Here is a 19602-nt window from a genome sequence, read left to right on the forward strand (position 1 = left end):
GAGGGGGCCAAGAGAGTGGTACGTCATTAACTGACTCAGCCGCATGTTGCATCCAATCCAAGCTTTTTTTATTCCTTCTTATTTTTTCAAGTCCTGCAGAGCGAGAGAGAGCTAGTAAAACCCAGAGAGAGAGAGAGTGGGCTCCGGAGAGCGAGAGCTTCAGCGCAGTTTGCGGCGAAATTCACTGAGCTCGCCTTAAACTTTCCGCAGCCGCTCCTTCACCGTTAGTTGAAAAAAATTCCTTGTTCGAAGCGGACGGATTGTCGAATTTCGTGGATATTTTGCGAGCGTTCCCGTGTAATTTTCGTCACGCGTCGTTTATTTGCAAAAGTGTGAGTGTGTGTGTTACGTACTATTGTGTGTGTGTGTAAGTGACTCAACTTCAAGACATTTTCGTTGTCTTTTTTCGAGGGACGCTTCTTTACCTATTTCTTTTTTTTTTGTTCTTTTACACATTTTCGCATATTCTTTTGCGGCGAATTCAATGACGTCGCAGAAATTTGTTGTTGTGTCGTGAATTTATGTTTATGTATGCGTGTGCATGTGTTTTTGTTCAAGCAAATCGATTTAATTTATGAAAAATTAATACAAAAACCGGCACAGAACTATAAAGAAACTATGCGAACGGGCCGAGACTCAAATGTTTTTAATTAAAAGCCGTGTGTGAATTTTATCAAACCGCAACGGCAACAAAAACAATATTTTATCACCATTTTGAGAGCGGCACGCACGTGTGTGAGTGTATCTGTGTGTTTGTGTGCGTGTGCTGGCGTGTGTGTATGTGTCGAAAAAGCCGGCAATGGCAAAAGAGAATTCAGAATTCAGCATTGAAAAGGCAAGAAGCAAGAGGCAAAAGCGAATGCCAAATAACGAAAGTAAAAGCATAAAGCCAAAAACAAAGAAATTGGGATAAAAATGAAGAGCAGAAAAACGACGAAACTAATGCTGTAATAAAAACAGATTCTTGGGAAATGGAAAATCGGTTGGGAAAATAGAAAATGCAATTTAAAAAAGTTATTTTAAAAGCTTAATTTTTATCACAGTGACTGTAAAAAACGTGAAAAACCATAAAAACAATAAAAAATAAAGTTTGATGAATGATAAATGAATAATTCAAAAAAACAGTAAGACATTCCAAAACATATTTATGAAATTAATCATGATTAGTGTACTATTAATAATTAAACTGAAACTTGTAACGTTTTAACAAATTCTAATAAAACATATATTTTTCTTCTAGAAAATCTAAAACCTTGCCAGCAAAACTTGGTGTTATAAAAATGAGTATTACCTAAAAAAACAAAAAAATATATCAGTGCGGTTATTAAATACAAAATCGTTAACAAAGCAGTTGAAGAAAGTGCAAGAAAAATTGTAACAAAACCGAGCGAAAACAAAAGTATTTGGTGCTAGCGCATTAAAGTGATTTTCTCAGCGTGTGTTTCTTGGGATAAGCGAAAAGCCAGCAAAATTTACTGCTTTGGAAACTCCGCTCTCAACATAAAAACCAGCACCATCACCGATACCGTTACCGAAACGGGCAGCACCATCAACATCAACACCCCCAGCGGCACCACCCACCTCCAGATTCAGCACCACCAGGCTCAGCACCACCCCCAAAACAGTGCGAGAATGCTGTTCGAGAATCCGGCGGTTGCGGCCAAGTTGCCCTTTCCGTACAACGTGCCCCCGCCTCTGCAGGCGGCGGCGGCAGCAGCGGCGGCTGTCCCAAATCTAAGGTGAGTTTTCCATTTTCCTCAGGCACTCGGAAAAATATACATATACCAAATACAAAAGATATTATAGAAGCAAGTTCTAAAAGCCCTAAGCTTTCTAAAAAGAATGGAGCCTATCTATCCTAAACCTTATAAAAACAGTTCTATTAGAAATAACACAAATATTCCCGGGAATTTATTTGGTTCTTCAGAAGGAAAATACTTTCCTCTGAGGTTTATATCAGATTATAATGATTTTATTTTCCTATATTTTTGAAAAAATTTCTATGAAAAAATCAAAAAGTTAAGGAACCATTTTATATCCTATGTACACCTTATAAAAAGAGTGTTATTAAAAAAGAGGATCGCAAATTTTTTTGGTTCCTAGGTTGTTGTAGGTTGTAGGTTTTATAACAATATACATTTTTTAAATTCCTATACATATATTTGAAAAAATATATATTTCTAGAAAATTGACATATTAAGGAATCCCTTTACCTTTTTAAATGAGATTATAAAGCAATAATTTTTTTTCCAAGTGCGCTTTACAACCCACCACCCCCTCCAAAAAACTAAGAACTCTGCGCGTCTCAAGGCCATAAAAGGCGTTAATGCGCTTTGAGGTTTTTACTCTCTTTATTTTTTTCCTCACAGCTTTCGCCCAACTTTTGCCTCAGTGGCATATTTATGAAAATTGTTTTGCTCTTTGCCAGTTTTTAAATTTTTCATCAGGCACTCAGCCTCAGTTTTGAGTCGCGGGCAAATTTTTCAACCTATAATTTTACTAAGTTGCTGTCCGTAAATTGCATTCATTTGTTATATGAGATTGAGGGCGATGTTTAATATTCATTTTAAGTGGCACTGGTCAAGAAACCGTGGGAATAAGTTGTTTTATATGCACCTGAAAGGAATTTTCTAAATTTACAGTAAATTTAAAATTATTATAGCATTTTAAGATATTGTTTATTTTCATAAAAGATTTTTCATTGCTAATCCGTTTTATTACTGTCCTTTTGTCAAAGCCCTCTCCACAAATGATAATTAATGAATTGTCCTACAGCCTAAAGTGTTTATAATATTTTTCCATTATGAGTCATGGTCAAGTTTTGTAAATTTGTAATTTTTTCGTAATTTTCCTGAGGTTGGTAATAAATGATTGTGGGCTTCGGTGGGATTATTAATGCCCTGCTTTTGCCTTAAGTGACGTTTTTAATGAACCATTTCGTGCCACAAAAGTGAGAGTAAACAGTATTAAGGGGACCTTTGTGCCAGAAGCGAAATATTCCGGCCATCAAAAAAAAAAAACAACGTTCAAGTTCGTCAACGTCATGGGGACTTGCTTTAATTTTAATATTAAAAAAACGATCGTCTGGCGCCAGGCAATTAAGATTTTAAAGTTTTTGTTATTCGCTTCCCCAGTGCTTGCCTTACCAATTAGCATTTTATTTATTATATCATAATTTTTTCCTTTGGCATGTGCCAAACATTCTTTTTGCTCTGGGAAACTACAAAAAATTTTGAGAGACATGTGGGGCTTATAAATAATATATACCAATTGATTTCAGACTGAAATGGTATTAATGAAAAGTTCTGTGTTGCCTGGATTTTTATTAGTTTTTCTAGAAAATCCATCAAAATATTCGTCTTTACATAAGCCAAATATAAGAAAATATTAAAAATGTTGTACATTTTTCAAGATCCAATTACTTGCCAGAACAACTAGCTATTTTTATCTGCCAAACACGCCAAAATAGATTATGAATTTTAAAATTATCCTCATGACACTTGACAGAGAACAAAAACTAGAGCCAAAAATCGAAGGGAAAAACCAGAACGCCAGAACCAGCGAAAATCGCTCATCGATGGCCAGGGCATAGACAAAGCGTTGATTGGATTTAAAGTGACAGTAATAAATGACAACAAAGGCAAGTTTCATTTATAAATACTTGTACAAAAAAAAAAGACTATGTTTTTAGGAAAAAATAGAGAAGAACTTGGCTGGCTGACTGACTGAACTTGCACCAGATGAAATCTGAGGGAGACGAGAAGCCAAAGAACGTGCTAAATAAACAGACATCGTCGCCACATTTTCGGTTTGACACACTGACAGGAAAAACAAATGGCAGCGGACCCGGGAAAACTAGAACTAGAGTTCCTCCACACTCAACTTATTCCCCATTTTGCTTTTTCACCGAGTAGGCAAATAGTTTTCCCCGTACTCGGGGCTCACTGTAATATGAGGCATTGAAAAATATACAAATTCTTGGCTCTCGTCTTCTCGTTCTTGTGGTTTAATTGTGCGTTGGTTTAACTGCATTTAGTGCAAGCGCAATTAGCCAAATTGTTAACTTAATTATTTTGGGTCTCTTACGCATAGTTTGCTGCACAAATGGCTGTGAATTATAGACAGCTAAGGGTCTGACAGTGGGATAGATAACCAGAAAAGTATTTTAATATCCAAAAGCTAAGTTGTAATAATAATAATAATTATATACAATATTATTTGTTTGGACTTATATTTTTTTTCCTGTTTTTCTTTTTTTTAAAACCTGACAATCAATCAGAAATGACAATTTAATACTTTCAGATCGCTCTGTCCGTTGACATTGAAGTTAAGCCACGCTCAAGTTCCGCCTTAATTAGTCAAACCCCCAAGTCGATCATTTCATTTGCTTTTTATGCAACAGACAGTCTGGTAAATAAGAATCAGACAGCAATTATATATATTTTATTTGCTGCACTGCTTGCATATTAATCGAGGCGAACCCCCTTGTAATTTGTATCTTTATCTCGAAATAAGCTGGCATACGTGGTCGGCAGGTGACTTGCTCAACCTTCCTTCTTCCCACTCAATAGAACTGAGTTAAGTGCTCAGCTGAGGTATCACACTTTAATGCCACACTCTTTTCTTTTCGGTGTGTAAAGGTATAATGCCACATGAATTTGAAATTAAAAATCCCAATCTTTCGAGGCAGGCAGGTGAGCATTATTTCCCATATCCCCCACACCTTTCACGCTTTCTTCCCTCAATTTCGCAGCATTATTAAGATGTTGCCTAAAAGACACTTTTCCTCACATATTTATTGTATTTTCTTTTTTTGGTTTGCGCATTTGAAATACATTTTTCTTTTCTGGTTTCGTTTTATTACGTACGCTCGCACTTTTGCCAAGTTTTTACACTGCCGCCGAGTGATTATTCATAAGACTTCGTCGAGAGATTTGTGTCGGGGCGTTTGACTGACAGCTACAACGGCTGTTCTTATTAAGGTAGCACCACCACCAACCACCACAGCGCCGAAAACAGCACCACCATTGACGATAGTGGCACACCACCCACATGAGAGATTTATTTAACTGCGTATCCGAACCCCAATCTCTGGATACTTACTTAAGCTGATTAAATCTGGCGGGTTTCTTGGGCTGGGAGTTTTCCAATCTGAGTTCTTTTCTCGGTTTTTGGGGATATTATTTGTCTTTTTAATGGCCTTGATAGGTATGATTTACTTAGGGAATGTTGGCCATGAACTTTGAAAACTACTTGAGGGATATGATAAAATCCTAAAGATGTTTTATTACTATCTTGAAAATTTCTTTTAACAAGCAAACTATCTTTTCATCTATGAATCCAAAAAGAATCTTTTTATTTTATTTTTTAATTCCTAAACAAAACAAGTTTTATATTCAAGTATGAAAGTGTATGTATCTTTCTTCTGTATATCATCAAAACCTATCTATAAATTCCCCATTAGCTTGGATAAAGTTTTGTGCTAATTTCTATCTTTTACCGGGTTTCTCCGAATTTATACAACAAACTCATTATCCGACCATCGTAATTTATCTACCCACACGCACTGCGTTGGCAGTTATAACTGTAAGTCTCGATTCAATTGTTCTCACATGTTCGCCTTTTGAATGGCCGCAACAAATTGACCAGCCAGAAAACGGACAAATGGTCAACTCATCTCTCATTTAGATTGAGCATGACAAGCCGAAATGAAAATAAGAAAACATGGACAGCAAAAAATGTGCGGGTAAAAGTTGCCTGGGTAAAAAACAGCTTAAAGTTCCTTGACTTCTATGCCATATATATATTCAATTTAGAGTTATAGGCAGAGAAAAAAGAAGAAAAAAAAATAAAATTTTATGAATGCTATAATTATAGAACTATTTAAAAAAAAATTGTTTAATACTTGTAGGTTCATCATCATAATATTTTTTTTATCAGGTTAGAAATAAATCTTAGAATTTTAAAATGGTTTTGTAGTTATCTTTTGACATTGATTGTTATGATTTTCTCTAAGTGGTGAGAAAAAAGTTTCCCCGATTTTGATTTTAAATATTTGATTAAAAAGTTAAAGTGAGGTTGAAACGTAAAATTGTTAGACAAAGTTGATTTTGACTAAATTGCATTATATGCAACTTGAAATATGTAGATGTATTTGGCAGCAGCTGGGATTCCACATAAAATTGTGGATGAATACTGCTGAGTGAATGAATGCACATATGATTTTTTCTAGTTCGCTTTTTTTGTGCAGTAGATAAAATTGTAAAAGTTGCCAAGTCTGCTTTTACTGTCAAGCTGCCTGCGATGAATTTTCCTCTATGCAGTCGGCAACTTTTGAGCATTTTTTACACCCCTCCGACATCCGAGTTTTCCACGATGTGGGCGTATTTCAATTATTTGCACGAATTGCAAAACCGAAGGATGGGAAAACGGGGGCTTGGGTTCAAACTGCGTGTGTTTTTGCGAATTAATTGAAATGCCATCATCGCACTACTCCAAAGTTGGAAGCTTTCGAACCAAATAACGCGCAAATATTTTGCCCAAGATTACAGATTCAGATACATATGCATAGATAGTGTGTGTTTTGGGTAGCTTTTCCATTAGAATTTTAAGCCGCATAACGATATACTGTTTGTTTTCGCTATCAACATTTTAATATCTAATGAGTTGCATGTGATTTGATGGCTGAATTTCATTTTCGCAGCACAGTGAACACATAGAATAAGTGAACCTTAGTTGTTTTTATTCCCCAATATATTTTTCAAACTGCAAATTGCATAGAGTCGAAGAGAAAAATGTTTTTGTTTATTTATGTAGAAAGAAGTTGATTTGATTTTTACTCAACCTTCACGTGGAATGATATTATTAGGTCGCTGTCAAACTGATTTATTTGTTTTTGTTTACTTATTTTGCAATTTCACCCAGCAATTGCACATATATTTCTCCACTAATGCACCACAAGTCCACACTCAATTTCTTTTATACAAGTACAAATGCTCCTTCAAGAGGTTTATATGTAGATACTTTTTATGTAGATACGTTTTATGTGCAGGAAGCAGCCAGCTTATGTACAAATGTGTACAAATATGTACTTGGATATGGGTGAATATATGTACACTTTAGTACATGCATACATATATGCGGAGAAAAACTCTTTCGTTTGTTATTTGCCATACGAATGGGGGAAAATTGCATTTTCTCAAGTGCAGGGCCGCATTAAATTATGCACAAACGAAGGGCGCCTCTCCCTTTGAAATGAAACATTTCACAAAATTCCAAGCATGACATTCTCAAGATTTTTTAGCACCGAGAGACGAAAGACGGCACCCAGTGAAAATGAAATGAATTTGCATCAAGTCAAGTGCTTAAATATGACATTATGCAAAAAGAATTCAACATTTTGTAAAGATAGGAATGTAAAAAATTACACAAAACGAATTGATTTATTTTGATAGATTGCAAATCTTACAGATCACGAATTCCATTTAAAAACCTTAAGATCAAATAGCATGACTCACCTTATTTCACCTTAGATTAATAAACACAAAAAAAAAACTAGAACATATTGCAATTACACTCAAAGACTTGTCCCACATTTTCTTAATCAATTACAATCAATTTCCTTTTCCAATCGCCCTCTCAAAGATATAATTCTGTTTCCAACTGGGTCAATCTCAAAACATTTTTCGGACCGCGTGTCGCTGTCAATTTTGTTAAATGTTTTTGAGGCATTTGTAAAACCGAATTTAGCGACAAGATATTTGCAATTTTTGTTTTTATTAGTGATGTGCCAAAACAAATTGAACAAGAATTTTTATGTATGAAATGTTTTTATTTATGTTGTAAATTTTTGTTGTCTCTGCCCGTCGTGTGTCTAAGTTAATAATATTGGTTTTGGCAAAAAGAGAGTGCAATTTCGACAACTTTTTCCATCTTACAATGAAACTTTCCCATTAATGTGTCAATTTAGAATGTTACAGAGTAAAACAAATGGTGGGGCAAATTAAATTGGAAGCCATAAAAGACGTAAAGCCCACGCCAAACTAAATAAAGTTATCATACCTTCTTCTACTCCCCCCGATTTTCTATCAATCTTCTGGCCATATATATAGATATCTACATCCCCCCGCATAATTCTCAAGAAACGAGTAATGAGCGTCTCATTAGGAGTATTTTTTTTTTCGTAGTCTTTTGTGTTTTGGCCGACTTGGTAGCCTGTTGGCTGGTAAATAAGTTTGGCCCATTGCGCATTTAGTTCATTAACCTCCCCAACTACAATTGTTGTAAATTTTTTCGCTCGGGGAGTTCATTGTTGGGGAGCAAGAAAGCTGACTGGCTTGCCCGGCCTGGCCGCAAGTTGGCCTAACAAAATGGTTATAAAAAGTACAAAATTGTTTGCTACCCATGGCCTGATATGCCAATTAAAGTGCGACCAAGCTCTCAAGTCTCTCGAGTAGAGTTGAGTCGAGTCTCTTGTGGGGGCGTGTGCTTTCCCTCGCTTTTGTTAGCCTGGTTAGAGGTTACAGCGAACAATTACTTCAAATTAGCTGCCAGTAGCCGGGCAACGGCCATAAAAATCTTTCTGATAAAACTCAAGTTTGGATGAAGTTTTCTGGGGTGGTAACAAGTTTATCGCGTTGAATAGAAAATGTTTTTCGCTCTAAGGAGGCTTGATTAAAGCATCTATCTTATTATAAAATGCTGCGTTCTCTGCAATATAATATCATTCAAGTGGTTGCAAGCAAGAACACCCAGTGAAAAAACACCCATGGGCCTTATTTCTCTTAAAAGAAGTGCGATAACGCCCATAAACTTTAAGTTACTGTAAAATGTGAGGTACACCCATAGGCGCACAAATGTAATTAAAGGAGTTTTATTTAAAATCATATATTTCAAAATTTAAAGATTGTTTACTCGTTTTATCCATAAAACCCACTGCATCACGTTCGCAAACAATTTGCATCTGAAAGATACATTCCCCACTATCAAAAACGATTCCCCAATAGAACCCCTGGCTTTTGTATTTCCTGCCACCCATTCAAATGGTAACTGTGACAAAACAATTCCAAATAATTAATGTCAAGAGCAATCGCACACACCGAACCCGAACTCAAACCGTATAGATATGCACGAGTATATCTGAGTTTGATGTATGTGCTTTGACAGTATCTGATTATTGGCATGCGTATCTATCAGTTACATTAGTGCGCACAAATATATTTCAAGTTTATAGGTACGGATACAGATATATACTATATTGTATATATATATAAAATTTATCATAAGCGGGTTCGACGGCTGCTGCTGCTGCTTTCTGGCTGGCTGGAGGAATTTATATTATCGATAGGTTATAAATTGAAGACAATGAAATCAATTGATTGGCATTTCTGAGACGTCTGTGGGGGCGATTGGATGGGGGGCATTATTATGGCATCTGGGTGTGCTTCGCTAGGCATTTGCTGCAATACTTTGACCCCGTTTGTGTGCGGACTCGAATGCACTGGGATTCGATTCGATTCGATTCCATTGGGTTCGATTCTAGACGCGAAGGAGAAAACCTATAATTACGCTTTAAATAGCTCAATTTTCAAGACCGGTTCTTGAGGTTTTATCTTTACACATATTCCAACGCTGCTGCGGTTGTCACGGAGAATGAGAATGCCTATAAGTAGAAATCTATTCTATTTATTTTGCCCCTTTATCGATCGATGAACATTATTTACGACTCATATTTAAATTTCAAATTTGAATTCTTTTTTTTTCATTTTGGCAACATAGTTTTCCATTTCTATTCAGCTTATTGGTGCCAATGCGATTTGTCACCTACACCTTCTGATATATATAATTTATTTGGCTTTCGTTTTGTTTGGATCTCTGTTTTGGCTTTCGCGTTGATCGCACTAAAAGCTGTGCAAAATGTTTCTGCAATAGCCACAAATTTTATGGCAATTTATTTTGTCATAAGCGTATACAGTTTTTGCAAATAACCTTTTTCTGTATACATCGAAGGCTGCTGCGCCCTGAAATATTTCTTCTTTTTTTTTGGTCTTTGATGCTAGCCGCCCGTGTGCAATTATTTTGATGATGATAAATTTTATTTCAGTTTGTTCGCTTTCGATTTGGGAATTGACATCGAAGGAGAAGAAAAATGTTTGTTGAAAATGGATCAAGATGGAAAAGGTTTTGATTTGTTGGTTTCAGATTAAGGCCGAAATGTTTAAGTGGGGGAATAATAAAATTCAATAGCTTTAAATTCGAATAATTGCGAAATAAATTCCTTATTTATCGAACTTTTATTTATTTTATGTCAACAATTTTGTACTATATATCCAACTCGAGCCATGACAGAAAATAACCAAACAAAATAATAAAAGATACATCGACAATGCAAACATTTTGCAGATAGAATTTAGCAAGCCAAAAGTTGACTTCTCTTGTTATTTTTTAGGCCACACAAAAGAGTTTGGCTTGTTGGCATGTCAAATGCAATGAACTCGAACCAAACCGCCAAAGAATTGAGCAGTATTTTGCCTCCATTTCATAGATAATTTGTAATCAAATATCACGAACCCGAAAGGAGGAGAGTGTCCATTCTCATGCCATTAGAACTATCTAAAGACGAACTCAATTTCGCTTGGGCAAACAAATATGCAGACCAGAACGGCAAAGTCAGCCACTTGCCATTGTGCAGCATTTTTTGCACAATTTGAGTATCTAAACAGCCGTAAAATTGTGAAACATGCAATGCCCAAAAGCCCACAGAAATGCCAGATCCTGTAAGCCGATATGGGAAATGTATCTGCGAGATAGATCAACTTTTGCCCGCCCGCTTGTCATGCCGATTTGCATGACAGTTGGAAAATATTCCGTTCGTTTTCCACCTTTTTGCGGTTGATGATGACTGTCTTTGTGGGAGAATTCTCAGATAATTATGTCTGGAAAGTACTGAGAAAAGTACCAAGAATATGGTTTAATCGAGGGGGTCTCGAGAGAACGATTAAAGCGATTTGCATGCCAAAAATAAAATATAAATTTTCTTCTGTCCAGAAAAGTTTTTATGCAAAGTTGAACCTTTTCTGTTGAACTTTTCTTAAGGACTTCTTTAGATCTCACATAATATTGTGCAAATATTCATCAGTCGCAGTGCAAATAATATCTGTGTAAAACCTTTTTGCTTCATCGCAATTTGTGAGCAAATATTTTTGTAATATTCACTTTAACTTTGACATACCCGCGAAACTTTCATGCAGCTCATGCTGAGAAAATCACAGCTCAGCCATATTATCTTGTCATAGCCGGTATACATCATATGTTTATCTTTTTTTCTTGTATTTCTTGTATATATATTTTTCTGGCGACCGGATGCATAAATAAGTGACAAACCCGGGGCTTCTGCTAGTGGTTTATTCGCGCGTTGTTTTTGCTGAGTTTCCGGCAGCAGTTTAAGAAAATGAAATACGTGCAGAGATGTGTGCATATCAGTATTTCGTAGATGTATATCTTATTTGGCAGTGTTTTTCTCCAAGGTTTTTATGTAAATTCGATCGAATTGACATTGAACACACATGAGAAATTTCGGTGTAAAAGGTCTGCCGTTTTTTAAGCTCTAGTTTAAAACTTGATTTAATACGCACAATAATAATTTATCAAAGCGGCTTGGTCATTTGTTATTCATAAAGAAATATCAAAATAGTTAAAATGCTTTGTTTTTTATTGATTATAAATCCAATTAACCTATGGAAATTTGTCAAATTAATCTTCACATTTTTAGCTTTAATTAAACAGCATTCTCCATAGACCAACCATTAAGTTGACCGTTCTGCCATAACAAATGATAGAAAGCCAATCGAAAGACACTTTGAACATCCATCAAAACCAGAGAATATTCAACGAATCTTTTGCGGCTTCGTGGGAAATCAATCGAGTCACTTAACCATGGCCTAATCATAATTGAAATCTTCTTTTCGGCCATTATGCAATCGCCGCCACTCAACTGTGTCAGATACAGATACACAGAAGAGCTTAAAAAGTAGAAGAAATCTACTTGGCAAATCTCCGCCCCCCCTCCCTGATCCATTAAACCGAAATAATGCAGATAGAGTAGAGCAGTGGAAACCAGTTTTCAGTTTCCCTTCAAAGTCGAAGCACACGCTTGAAATACAAAAATCGAAAACAAAGAACTTGGTCTAAAGAGAAAAAAAATCAGACCCAGACCGAATGCTTTACTTGGCTTTAACGGATTGCTTGATTTTTTTTGTTGTATCTTTTTCCGTTTCTACGGATTGCGTCTTATTTGTTTCGCCTGAACGGATTTGGATTTATGAGACCTGCAGGCCTCTCACCCAACGAGTGCGAAATACATTTTATAGCATGCTTGCCCCATTGGCAAAACGGAATGAATATTGCCTAAAATCAAACTTGTAAAATGGCGCGAGGAGAACGAAATCGATGGCCAGCTGACAACTGGCCAAAAGATGTCAATGGGCAATGGCAAATGGCAAATGGTAAATGCAATTAGTTCGGGTCCAATTCAGAATTGGCAGGGCTTTGAATGTTTTGCAGCAGGTGCTGGAATCTTATGGCTAATAAACTAATATTAATAATCCAAATGTTACCTAGAAAAGGATTTATCTTGAAAGCAATTGATGATCTCTCGGTAGTCTGTTTAAATTTGATTGAAACCAATTAAACTGTTTATCGCAAAGCACTTTACTTGCAACATCCAACAATGGGTTTCACTTTCACATAATTGCCACATAATTTTAGCCTCGTGTTTGAGATAGCCGGCAAATAACTTGTTTTTGTTGTTCGAAGACCAGACTTTTCATGTGAAAGTGAAAAGTTTGCTGTAATCGACTTGATTGCATTACTTGGTCAGTACAGCCTTGTGGTTTTTCTAATTGGCAGATAGATTATACCTTTAAGTAGTTATTGGAGTTCAAAATCTTAAGTGGACTGGAAATTTGATTAAAGGTTTATTTGAAAAAAGAAAATGTGGAAGGAAAATGTAAAAATTTGATTGGTGTTGTCTGCCAAGTAGTAATGTTCAATACATAGAAATAATTACAAAAGAAAAGAGACTTTTTAGTGGAGAATCACTGTATAACAGAAATAAATTGACATAGAAATCTGAATCCAAAAACCGATACTCAAAAATGATTCGTAGGTGTGTTCTTATAAACATGGATTATGTTTATCAAAGATTGCAAATACAAACCCTCTGCGTATCCAATAATCCAACTCTGCAAATTCCCATTCAGTGTGTACCTCTTTATTGCGGTAACAGAAAACGTTTCCAGGCAATCGTAGATTCCACTCAAGTTTTATTTATTTGTTTAATTTCCGACCGGCTAGCTTCTTTCTGCGGAAGAGATTAATGTTACCCAGTGGTAATCAAAATTTGATGCCTCGCCGACGATAGAGGCATTCGTTTTGGGACCTGAAACCGAGGCGTAGTCCGAACTTGAGATCCACGTCTGCATCTGTAAACAATTCTGGGTTTCAACAGTCAACGACCTTCGCTTGGTCGGTTGGTCAGTTTGGAAAGCAATGACAATCGTCCGGTGGATGTTGCTTTAATTATCTGGAGCCTGGGAAGAGAGCCCCCTGATGGGGCAAAGGGCCCATTACCATTTCATTAACATAGACATAAAACTTCCCCCATTTTCCACCCACCGATTTTCCCTGCCTCCCATTGCGTGTGTATTGAAATGAAAACACGTGTTGCGGCCATAAACAAAGAAATTGGTAAATGCCAAACGAAAAAAAAAACAAAACAAAGCCATCCGAGCTGCAAAAAAAAAAATAAAACAAAAAAATTGCCAAAAAACTCGGCCTAGCGTGAAAAACACACGAGCACTCGAAAACACACGTACACAAAGGGGCTCCAAAAGTGGGCAATGCCTGTTTGCTTTTATATTTTTTTGGTGTGGCTCCTTTCGCCAAGTCGAATCCCATTTTCTGTTGGCTTTTAATACGCTTTTTTGTTGTTTTGAAAGTGGGTTCTCAAATGGGAGCGAGAGAAAAATGTGTTTTGATGAAATGGTTTGCTTTTGAAGTTTTTCTTTTTTATGAGCAAATTAAATGATCTTGAAAATTTAAACTCCAGCTGAGCATAGGAAATTTTTAAGTAAATTTAATTTATTCCAATACAGATGAATAACTTAAGATTGATTTTTGAATAATATACTAAGCAAACTGTTTCTTGTCGAGACCTCTGTTAATATTATAAACAATGAATTTTCATGAAACCAATTAAAATGGAATGTCCAGCGCTAGTAGAAAGTAACAATAATTGCAGTGCCCTCAGGGCGTAATAATATCATTAAACATGCAGCTGAAAATTAGTGTAGTAAACGATTTGCGTCATAATATTATAATAGGAACAAAAACCTTTATAATTCTTGGTAATACATAATAATACATATGAGAATATCCTTAATAACAATTTAAATTTTGATAGAAGACCTTTAGATTCCCACTTAACCTACCTTTAACTACATATCTTTCTTCTCTAAGCCCCTTCCTGAATAACACTGCTATTCTTTTCAAGCGAAATTACGTGTCGCCGTTGTCGCTTTTTCGAGCTTTGACAATTTCCGACATATCGACAGTTGCATCCCGATTCAACGCCCCTCCTCCATATAACACCATTGGACCCCTTTCGCACTTTTCTCATCCCCTACCTATGAAGTGTGAATAAAATGTTATCCGCCGATTGCGTGTGGTAATCTAACAAAAAACAAAACGCCACAGAAAAAATGGGTAAAATGAAAAGAGCGAAAATCCGCTGCAACTTATAACTGACTGCTGGCCCCAACTGACCCCGAACACAACGAACCCCTTTCCATAGCCCCCTTTTCCAGCAAGCCACTGCACAGAACAAAATTATTTAACATTTTCTGTAAACAAGGTCAGAGGTTTAATGACCATTTTATATATTATAATAAACTATTAAAATATATATAAATTAATCAAGTAAGTAAACTTTTTTCCATGTGTACCTTCAGGCGGCCAGCTGTGTTGATTTTCATTTTCAGCACGACTGGGCTGATGGGGGCGTGGCGCCGCCCTCTTTTCGCATTGATTGCGTTACAATTTCAGGTTTCTGGTTTCAGCTTTTGCTGCCAGTCTACTTCTACTTTTTTCCTTCTCTTTCATTTTTTTTTTTGTATTTTTGTTACCGCTGAGACTTTTGCTTTGTTTTTGTTTTACCGGCTGTGCCACAAAACGTGTCCGCTGCTGTTGTTGTTGTTGCTGCTGGCTGTCTGCCACAGCGTTGGAGCTGATCTTTATCTATATCTCCGGTCGCTGGTTCAGGCTTTATATATGTGGTTTACAGTACAGTATTCATTGGAATAAAAATAAAGAACTTAAGAATTGACAATCGATTTTTTTGATATGCGGAAGAAATATTTTATAATCTTTAAAATATACAGTATGTGGTAATATAACAGTAATTGAGTCACTAAAAATTATTATGGATTTGTAAAACCTCTTTAAAATTCATAAAAAATAATAATCATTCTGTCTTGAATATTTATTAGGATGTTCAGATAGAAAAAAGTTTTTAGGACCGGAAAAATATTTTATAATCCCTAAAATATACAGTATGTGGTAATATAAAAGTAATTGAGTCACTTAAAATTGTTTATTAATATGTAAAAACTCATAAAAATATAAGAATCATTGTCTTAAATAATTATCAGGGTACTCAAAAAGAAAACAGTTTTTAAGGACCGAATATTTCGACATTTTTCTAATTTAAAAAAAAACTTAAAGATGTCTGATTTTTATATATCTAATTAGTAATACTTGTAAGACAGTAAGATATCAATATTTTATTTTTAACAGCAACTATATTATTGTTTTTTAGAGGAAAGATAAGTGAACAATAGTACTTTCTGTGGCAGTAAAATCTCTTGAGGCATTTCCTCCTTAAGGAAGTACCACTGTAGTAGGTTGGCAACTTGAATTGCTGCCCTGACTTGGCTTTTGGGTCTCTGTTGGCCACGATTCAACCGGTTCCAGTCTCTCTCTTAGTCGGTCCTCAGCTCTCCATTTCGTTTCGTTTTCATTTCGATTTACGAGCGCAAAATTAAAACCAAATGAGTGGAGCAGCGAACTGCCCTGGTTGTTATTGTTTCTTGGCCTGGCATTAAGTCGAAGATCTTGAAATGTGGTCGTAGCCCGGGGGCCAAAAACTCTTCCTGCGTTTGAAGCGGATCGGGAGGAAAAAATACCAGGGTATCGGATCGAATCGGATCTAAGCATTACAACTGACGACCAATTGAGTCTGCATGCAGAGTTATATAAATGGAAGCTGGCCGTAAATGGCAGGGGTTTATTATTATTATTGTTATTGCCGCCGTTTGCGTTGTCTTTATTTGGTGGCAAAAATAATGTCGCATTAAATAAATTATTTCACATCGTTGGGTTTTTCGGTGTACATACAATAAAGTGACTTTCATTTCCTGCAAAAAACGAAAAATTGCACTTCAGCTTTTTCTGTCCACTGTGTGTGGGAGTTGAAAGAATTTGTTTATGGCTTAATAAACTTATATGGGATTGGAGTTTCTGGTTTTTACTTTCAGTGATTCATTTGGAAATTGAATTTCACAAACCGTTTGCTTTTTATGATAATCGAGTTGAGCCAGATGAGTTTCAAGATCATGTTTCCGCCATAGAGAATATTTGACGAAAATTAAATTTAAAATTATAAGTCTGTATATCAAGATATTTTATCTTGTATGTATATTGTTTATGACAACCTCTTTAATGTTCAAGCAAACTTTTTTAGCTTTTGAACAAAGGTTAAGGATTATTTCGTAGTATCTCTGATAACCTTCACGATTGTTGGTTAAACCTCTTTTAAAACCACTTACAAAATCATTTGGCACACCCGCACTTATAAGCCAACAAATGTACTAACAATCAACCAAAAATCAACATGTTGTTGCTTTTTTTCGGCTTGCAATTTATCATATCGAAAAACCGAATCCCAAATCTGTTGATAATGCCCATGTTGTTTGCTTTTGTGGGTTTTTTTTGTAATTGTTGTTTCGCTTCTAGTTTTGTAAAATATAAACAAATATGTTGGTGCTGTATTTATCTTGTATTTTATTTTAGTTGGTCGGTTTAGTTGCTAGTTGTTTTGATGCATCACTGCGCGATTTTGGGGAAAGGTCAATGGCAACTAAAATCTTGTTTCAGATCATGGGTGTGTTTTGGATGTGTGAAATATTTGTTGAGTTTAAATGCTGAAAGATAATTCGTAATTAGGTTTTAATGGTTTAATTAGCAGAATTTATGGCAAAACTAATTAGTTTCGTGTTTCTGTGGGCCTTTGTGGTCATCTGTGGGTCACTTTGGCATCGCATACAGTATCTATCCTTTCAATAATTAATAAACGAAATGGATTCGAGTGGAAAACTCACAAGTCGTGACGCGACAGAAATGTTGAACCCAAAAAAAAATGGGCAGAAAAAAGGGCAACTTGGCTGCTATTTTTACAAACACACACACCTCCGAATCTCCGGGCCCTCGACTTTTCCCACGCAAACAAAAAAATACAAAAGGGAAAACCTGCTTTTGACAGGCGACATGAAAATTGATTTCCAGCAACGGAAGCCTTTGGCTGCTGTTGCAAAAAAAAGGAGTTTTTTCTGTTTGGCGTGGGCCCCGGTGGCGTATGAGTAATATCCGAGAATGAAAGTAAGTTTCTCAGTCTCACAAAATCAATAAGCGACTCGTTCTAAGCTGCAGCTTTTTGGCAGGAGGAAAGCGATTACATACATTTACATTCCATATGCAAAACATTGACGTAATACTTATATAGTGCCGAAAATGTCCGCCAAACCCCTTTTCTTTTACCTTTTGGCCAACATTAGGCAACCGCAACGGGGCCAATCTCACCTGATATTGCCATGAAATTCTGTTGCTAAAGTCAAATTAGAAAAGCCACAACGACGAGCGGAAAATCTGTGCCAGCAAACTGAAAAATTATGAGGCACACTGGGACATTGGGCACGGGCATCAAATTAAAAACAGACGCATTTTGGCCCCACAAATTCGTGCATAACACAAAATCAATTACAATTTTAATTAAATATGCAAAGCCCCTTTCACAGCCGGGGCGGAGAAATGTGAAAGGAGAAAGGAGCACAGAATGAAGAAGAGAGTGAGCGAGCGGAACTCAATCAGGCAAAATGTCCCCCAGGCAGGTGACGTCTTTTCATAATGTCCTGCCACGGCCACGCCCACCAGAACAATCAGCCGCCCACTTGGGCGGGCTGCTTGGGAAATTCCCCCAGGTTGACAAAAGGGTAAAGGCAGGCTTTTAAATATGGATGGCATTTTGGATAAGCCAACGAAAATTGAATGCTCTTTGGGTTGTTTGCTTAAAGTGAGACTTTGCTTACGGATTTATCTGTGTTCTGCATTGTTTTAAAGATGAATTTAAGCATTTTGTTAAAAATATTTAAGCAAATAAATTATAATTCTAGCTTAGCACAAATGAAATGTTTTATATGTATACAAGAACACAAAGTAATTGTTTTTAGCTTAATTTCAAATTTTAAAATAAAATACCTTATTGTGCATAGTAAATTTAGCAAAATGCTCTCATAAAATTTATATTAAATACATTTCAATTATTCTGAGAAAAAATATCTTCTGTGGCCCAGCATCCTAAACTGATTCCAATGAAACTCCCCAGTGACGCTTAGGCAGGTCATTTAAAAATATAAAAAAATAATTACACTTGCGGGCAGGAGACACAAAATTCTTAATTAAATTGTCCCAAAGCGAGCAGGCATTTTAGGAGCCGGCAGGCAGGCGGCCAGGACAGGTTTGACAGATTTCGAGAGCAGCGAATCAATTACCATTTGCCAACTCAGGCTCGGACACTTGGCCTAATCCTGTCCAGAAGGCCGGTTGCATAGTAGCCGCATCTGCAGTTTTGCATCTTTGATGCCCAAACCAAGCCAAATGGAAATGCGGTGAGCTGGCCATCTGGCATCTGGTCAATTGGTCAATTTTCATTTGCATATCATTTGGATTGGTGGCCAAGAATGTTGCAAAACTCTCCTAAATGTACAGTTTTGGCATTTTGGCAGCTTGACGTAATGGGCACAAAGCAGCAGAAACGGCCTAAAAGGTTTATTTTGAGGTAACGACTTGTGTAAGGATATAGCTGCAGCGTTCAGTTAGTTAATTAGCAAAGTGCGTGGCATTCTCGAAAAAAAACCTCAACCCCTTGAAAAGCACTTAATTAATTTTGTATTTATTTTTCTCTTTTTGCAGGTATGATTCACATAAATCAAACTCAAATGCGAACTATCGATTAAGGTCACATTACGTATACGAGGCGTTGTACCGGCGTGGATACAGATTTGTATTTTAAATCACTCAAGTGTGAAGCTATAGCTAAAATATTATTTTTGGCGTAAGGGTACTTCAACTTATTTATAACAATGCTACCTATTTGAGCTTGTGGTTAAATTCTTGAGTGTGGCATTTAGAATGGGACCCCAAAACAGCACTTCTAGATTCCATAACTTGGGTAATTGGATCCCGATTTAGACGTGGGATACCTCTATAAGT

General features: G+C 36.3%; 2 protein-coding genes across 7 annotated transcripts in view; one reads left to right on the forward strand and one right to left on the reverse strand.

The window, feature by feature from the left end:
- Positions 1-19602, reverse strand: part of Muc96D (Mucin 96D) — a 200641-nt gene that overhangs the window by 139637 nt on the left and 41402 nt on the right. The window contains exon 1 of one of the 3 annotated variants that reach the window (XM_017077381.4): positions 17433-17436. The exons of 1 other annotated variant lie outside the window; for it this stretch is intronic. The gene's annotated coding sequence lies outside the window, so the exon portion shown is untranslated. Of the gene's footprint in view, positions 1-6487; positions 6498-17432; positions 17437-19602 lie in introns of those variants that run through there. One more of the 3 variants, XM_070996900.1, reaches the window with a different exon arrangement.
- The window catches only part of msi (RNA-binding protein musashi), a 98130-nt gene that overhangs the window by 2316 nt on the left and 76212 nt on the right, over positions 1-19602 (forward strand). For all 4 annotated transcript variants that reach the window (XM_036818332.3, XM_036818334.3, XM_036818335.3 and 1 more), the window contains exon 2: positions 1241-1739. In XM_036818332.3, coding sequence (XP_036674227.3) covers positions 1633-1739 — 107 coding nt within the window. In that variant the 5' untranslated portion in view covers positions 1241-1632. The remainder of the gene's footprint in view (positions 1-1240; positions 1740-19602) is intronic.

Source organism: Drosophila suzukii, chromosome 3 (assembly GCF_043229965.1).
Source record: "Drosophila suzukii chromosome 3, CBGP_Dsuzu_IsoJpt1.0, whole genome shotgun sequence".
Classification (NCBI taxonomy): Eukaryota; Metazoa; Arthropoda; class Insecta; order Diptera; family Drosophilidae; genus Drosophila; species Drosophila suzukii.